At 38.9% G+C, this 5881-nt stretch overlaps 1 protein-coding gene across 1 annotated transcript; it reads right to left on the minus strand.

The window, feature by feature from the left end:
• Positions 1-2115: 2115 nt before the first annotated feature.
• Positions 2116-5255, minus strand: LOC145658002 (uncharacterized). The gene is made up of 3 exons (XM_081714865.1): positions 4273-5255; positions 2534-2674; positions 2116-2237 (listed from the first exon to the last, which is right to left on the minus strand). Exons 1-3 carry the CDS (start codon positions 4646-4648, stop codon positions 2116-2118), a joined length of 639 nt encoding a protein of 212 aa, XP_081570991.1. The 5' UTR covers positions 4649-5255.
• Positions 5256-5881: the final 626 nt, after the last annotated feature.

The raw sequence follows: 5881 nt of genomic DNA on the forward strand, positions 1-5881 counted from the left end.
GGCTATGTTTGTAAAATCTTACTGTCACGATTGCTCCCTCCCAGTTTCCATGTTTTCCCTGTCTTGTATATTTTAGTTCCATGCCATAGTTTCATTTTTCGTTTGATTGCTTACACCTGTCCCTCATTTCTAGTTTTGTTAAGTTAATTTATTTAAACCCTTTCTTGAGCCCTGTGTGTTTGCTGTTCATTGCATGTTCATTTGAATCTGTGCGTTTATGTGTTATGTTCATTATGTTTATTTGATGGTTGCATTTGTGTTAGGTTCATTGTGTTTGGTTTAATGTTTGGACCTTTGAAAGCTCATCTTTTTCAGAGCCTTTATTTGTTAGCCTGTTTTGTTATCCTAGCCTTCGTGTTTCCTAGCCTCTGTTATATCCTGCTTCCCCTGTTTACCTTTGTGTGTTTTTGTTTGTTTGTAATGTATCCCCGTAATCTCCGTGTTGGCTCTATGACCCTGGACTGCTATAATGACTATGACTCTGGATTTGCCCCTAATAAATCTCGCTCTTCTCCGCACTTGCGTCCGCCTCCTTACCGCTCATCGTTACGCTTACCAGTATTAAAGTCATTCTAAATGCAGTAAGTCCAGTTTATTATTCATTTTCCATTCATCGCAAATATTATATAGAGGTAAAATTAACCTCATTTTACATATGAAATATGCTATTTAGAACATACAGCATATCAACATTTTACATATATCAGGTCTGGTTGGTAAACTTATATTAGAGAAAGACACGTAAACAAAGTTTAAATTTAGATTTTAGATCATATATTAATCTACATGGTTAAAGTAGTAGAAGGTTCAGGTTTTTACAAAATGGTTTTTAACTTTAAACAGTGAATTGAAATGTCAGGAAAAGCTGAAAATCTTTTAATTTTTTTTAAAAATCAAAATACAATCATATGTATCACAGTAAAGCCCAGCTGCACAACCCTATACTGATATTCAACAAGAAAAAAACAGTTCAGACGTCGAGACACAGAAGTCGATAACATAAGCTACCACTAGACACGGGAGTAAGCACTTCAACTTTTCACTCATCTTCCTCATGTGTAAGGGTGATGTGACCATAAACCTGATTTGTCATCTTACTCTGCTTCCTGGAAAGATCTTCCTCAGTAGTTTTAAACTCAACCAGTTCTGACCTCAGAATAAGTACTGAAATCAGATTTCTGAAGTCTCGTCTTCTTGGGGCGTTTCTTTCCAACACTCAGGTTGTCCAGGGAGGCGTAACAAACGTCACCTCCTCCAGCCTGCTGTGAGTTTAAAAGCATCTGGATTTGACAATTTTACATTTTTACATTTAACATTTCACTGTTACAGTCAAATGGTTAAAAAACAATACTGTGAGTGTGTGTTTGTGAACAAGTATGTTTCACAGTACCTCATCAGTGTTGGAGTGTTTCTGGATCTCTGATTTGTTTTTACACCTCTGTTCAACTTCTGCTTCTGTAATCAGCACAATAATAATAATCACACAATAACATTACAGACCCAGCCTGAATCACTAAGACAACCAGCACAAAGTCCAGGGCTGAAATTACAGCTACAAAAATGTACAAAAAAAATGGACTTTACAATAAAAATGTCCAAGTCAGCTCCAACCTCTTTAGCACTGCAGGTCTGAACGGTTCTGAATAAGGACAGTAACTGTTCCAGTCGCATTTACACATGAACACGTTCAGAATGGAACGCTTACAAACCGTGCTCAGCACAGTTTCCTGGGCATGGTTATCTAACTGTGCTCAGCACAGTTTCCTGGGCATGGTTATCTAACTGTGCTCAGCACAGTTTCCTGGGCATGGTTATCTAACTGCGCTCAGCACAGTTTCCTGGGCATGGTTATCTAACTGTGCTCTGAGCTGCAGAATCCTTCAGCTGAGATGTCTTAATTATGTAAGTGTTTGCCGACTGGCTCTGCACAGAGGTAAGACTCATCATGTTTCTCTCTCTTTCTTCATTAACATTTGCCATTTGTATATGTTGTGATATTTTGCACACATAAAAATGATACAAAACTAGCCCAAACATTTTCACAACCCCGCCACATATCCTTTTCAGCCCTGATCTCCAGAATGACACTTGTGGAAAAAGAAACCTTAACCAGACTCAGGAGTCCAGAACAGCCTGACACGACCTTGGTAACTTTGTGTCTGCGTGTGTGTGCCAGTACCTTTCACTTTTCCTATACTGTCTTTTCTCACACTGTCCTTGATCAACTTCAGTTTGGGCTGTGTGTGAATTAAATAATTCAGAACATAATGCCACAACGTCCAATTTTATATCCTTCAGTATGAATTACTGAAAAATATTAAAGATCACTGAAAAACTTGAAAATAATTATCAAATATCTGTTGACAATCGATTTTTTATCAGAGAAGCCAAAGACATCAATTGTATTCATGAGGATGCAGAATTAGTAGAGGTGTGACTGAGAGAGGCAGAGCTAAAGCATATCTGTAGATGGAGCGTGTGTGAGTTAGTGTGTGACAGAGTACCTGTAGATAGAGTGTGTTTGACTTAGTACCTGTCGTTCTCTTTAGGCAGAGACAGTACACACAGGTGGAGGAGAGGAGAGAGGAGAGGAGAACACACACAGGACACACAGTGAACAGCAGCTTCCAGCAGATACTGCAAGCGGTGGGGTAGAGGAGCTCAGCACCAGGGTCTGAAATCAAAGAGAAAGTGCAGTCGCATCAAAATGAAAGAACTCCTTCGTTATTCCACAAAAAAAGTAATGCATGTCTAGAGCAGACAGCATATCCAGCATTTAAAAACCATAATGCAAAATTATATAGTGACATGCTTGGTTAGCGGGTTACAGCACTAAAATCTATTCCCACATCAGACAGAGAATCATTGAGAAATTAGACCAGTGATGCTGGCGGTTAAGACATCTGCTAGGAGACTTTATCCAGTGAGTTACTAACCACCCTGACTAAGCATCTCTGCAGGCTGTTCCTGGGCTGTCCTGGAACAGCGGTGCTTGTGGGCCTTTCGGGAGCATGGCAAGGATATCCCAGAATTCTGTGTGTCTTATCCAAGGACTTCATTTAGTTACATTTAATGTTTAGTGCATTTCCTAGTATGGTGGGTACCTTTGACATTTGAACCGATACCGGTACCAGAAATTCTGTAATAACTCTCTGTAATAACAAAAATGTAATTTCAGTTGTGTACAAAAATCCAAACTTCTCAATTTCAATATGTAATTTATTAAGAGCATTTTACACACTACACAAAATAAAACCACCTACCACCTTCTCACCTAAAACCTGTGTCTCTGAAGAAGCACGTGTGGTGTCCTTCTCAAATCTAGGAGTCGTGGCAGCGAGGAGATCTTAATTTTAATAATTTAGTAATAAAATTCAAGAGCTGATAACAACAATAATAATTACATTTAATTCAAAAATATATTACACCTTATATAGAAGCGTTATTGACATTATACCTTGATGTTGTTGTCACCACTATTGCAGTATTTGCACACTAATATTAAACACTTCGGGCATACTCGGGCAAAAAGTCTCATGTACTATTTGTTTACCAAGGCTATAGCATGCTGGTAAGAAATTTTGACTCAGACTAGCTACTACAAATGAGAAATTAGCATCAACTAACAAAGTAAAAAAAGCTGTTTTCTCCAACAACCTATCCAACTAGCTAGCTAATTAATTGCCGGAAGATGTCAATGAAATTGCCAATCGCTCACTTAAATATTCGGCGTCCATGAAAGGTTCAGCTTCTTCGTTCAGCTGCTAACATGAGCCGCAGCTGTTGAGGGAGGTTTGGCTTTCAGGCTACCAAATAAGGTAGAATCTTCAGCCTTTAGATACATGTTGTGTTTGACCAGGTGTTTATAGGTGGCAGCCTCATTAAGCACATGAATCGATACTTGGTAGTACTGACTTAATTCGGGAAGTAACCTTAAAAGCTGTGTGGGTTTGGTTCAGTTACACCTGTCTTTCGTTATCTACTTGGGTCTCGATGTATTCTTATATTTATTCATAAATGATAATGACAAATTTCTAGTAGTTTCATAATGTATTTTATTTTCTGTAAATTTTGTTGAATTCTTTCTATAGTGTAAATTACATAAAAGGATTATGGATTCAAAATGTGTATAATCTAAATATATAAATACTGATATAAATAATAATATAATAATAATAATAATAATAATAATAATAATAATAATAATAAAAACTGCTCTATGTTCGGAAAATTGTGAGTTAGCTATAGAAAGAACAGGCTGAGTAAACTTACCCACAAGTATGAGTTGAGTCGTTCTGTTTCCATAATGATACACATCCTTGTCTGTTGTTAGTCCGCATTCCGTGGTGACCTTCCTCTCAAACAGAGCGCAGTAGTACAGGCCCAGGTCTGATTCAGTGACGTTCTCTATCAGTAGACCATGAGCTTGACTGGAAGGGTCCCATACAGGAGCATAATGTGGGTTTGCTCCCTGAACTAAGTTCATGGTAAATATAATGAGAGGAGGTTGATTCTCGTGGGAGCAGTTCCGAAACCATGCCAGATAAAATCCCGTTTGTGTAACACAGTCACAGTAGATCGTGACATTGTCTCCTGGCCTGACCCTGATCTCCTCTGCTCCAGAGATGCTCTTCTCACTGGAGAACATCACACCTGTAGGAGAACAGTAAGAAAAATGTATTTGTGTTGAAAGGAAGAAGTCGATGTAAGATTAGTAGATGTGAGTCTACTTAAGTTTACTTGCATATGAGAGTGATGAGGGTGAGTCCTGGTCTCTTCATCTCAGACTGCTGATGGCTGACTAAAGATGGCGAAGGTCTTTGACACCCCAGGGGCTGTTCTAAAATCTGATTGGGCTACTTTTTTGGGTTACAGGAACAATCCACTGAGATGTGTACAAAGCAGTCACTGTTGTCCTATTGGTCGTTTATTATCAGAGCGTTCACCTGACTGGTTCACGTCAGTGGGAAATTCCTCTCTCTTTCTCATGCTCTCTCTCACGTTCTCTCTGTTTTTTCCCCCTTAGCAATAAACAGGAAGCCCAACAATGGAAAGACCTATTTTAAACCTCAGAACATTTCATGATATCTTCAGTCAGACCTCACCTCCAGTGGAACTGCCTAATTGCAGAATATCATTGCCATCCCTCGTGGCTCCAGTTATGTGAGTATTAGATTAACTCTAATTAGAGCCCAGTCATGTAAGTATTAGATGAACTCTAATTAGGGCTCAAGTCCTCAGTGTTGAGCAGCAGATCTGAGACATACTTTTACTGAGTGCAACACAGCGGCATGTAAGTGTGAGTAAGTGTAAGACTGTTAGTGCATGTGACCTGTTTAATGAATGGATATAGATCATGTGACCTGGTGAGAGCATTTGATGGATGGATATATATCATTTTACCTGGTGAGAGTTTTCAATGGATGACTATAGATCATGTGACCTAGTGAGAGTTTTCAATGAATGAATATAGATCGTGTGACCTGGTGACAGTTTTTAATGGATGGCTATAGATCATGTGACCTGGTGAGAGTGTTTCATGTGACCTGTGGTGATGGCTCCTCCCATAAAATAGGAGAATGCAGGCAGGTCACTCTGTATGTTTGTGTGTGTCGTGAAAAGGTCAAAGCACCACATGAAAAACCTGTTGTGTTTTTATACTCTTCATTATCTCACACTCACCAGATGCACCTCACCTTTGACCTGACCTAAAGAATCAGTCCTGTCTCAATACCTGCAGCAGTGCAATTATTGACATACTGTTTATTGACAAGCACAATCTATTGTCTATATCAGATCCTGGATCAGTGTAATCACTCTAACCAGGCCTGGAAAAACCTAATATTAAACAGATCTGAGATCAGTGGTTAAGGACAGTCAG

Source organism: Electrophorus electricus, chromosome 5, assembly GCF_041902795.1.
Source record: "Electrophorus electricus isolate QZ-2024a chromosome 5, ASM4190279v1, whole genome shotgun sequence".
In the NCBI taxonomy this organism is placed as follows: Eukaryota; Metazoa; Chordata; class Actinopteri; order Gymnotiformes; family Gymnotidae; genus Electrophorus; species Electrophorus electricus.

Coding starts and splice junctions, on each gene's coding strand:
- LOC145658002 (XM_081714865.1), bottom strand. CDS start 4,648: ATGTTCTCCAGTGAGAAGAGCATCTCTGGAGCAGAGGAGATCAGGGTC. Junction 2,675..4,272: donor GACTCAACTCATACTTGTGG/GTAAGTTTACTC, acceptor CTTTGATTTCAG/ACCCTGGTGCTGAGCTCCTC. Junction 2,238..2,533: donor CTGCCTAAAGAGAACGACAG/GTACTAAGTCAA, acceptor ATTCACACACAG/CCCAAACTGAAGTTGATCAA.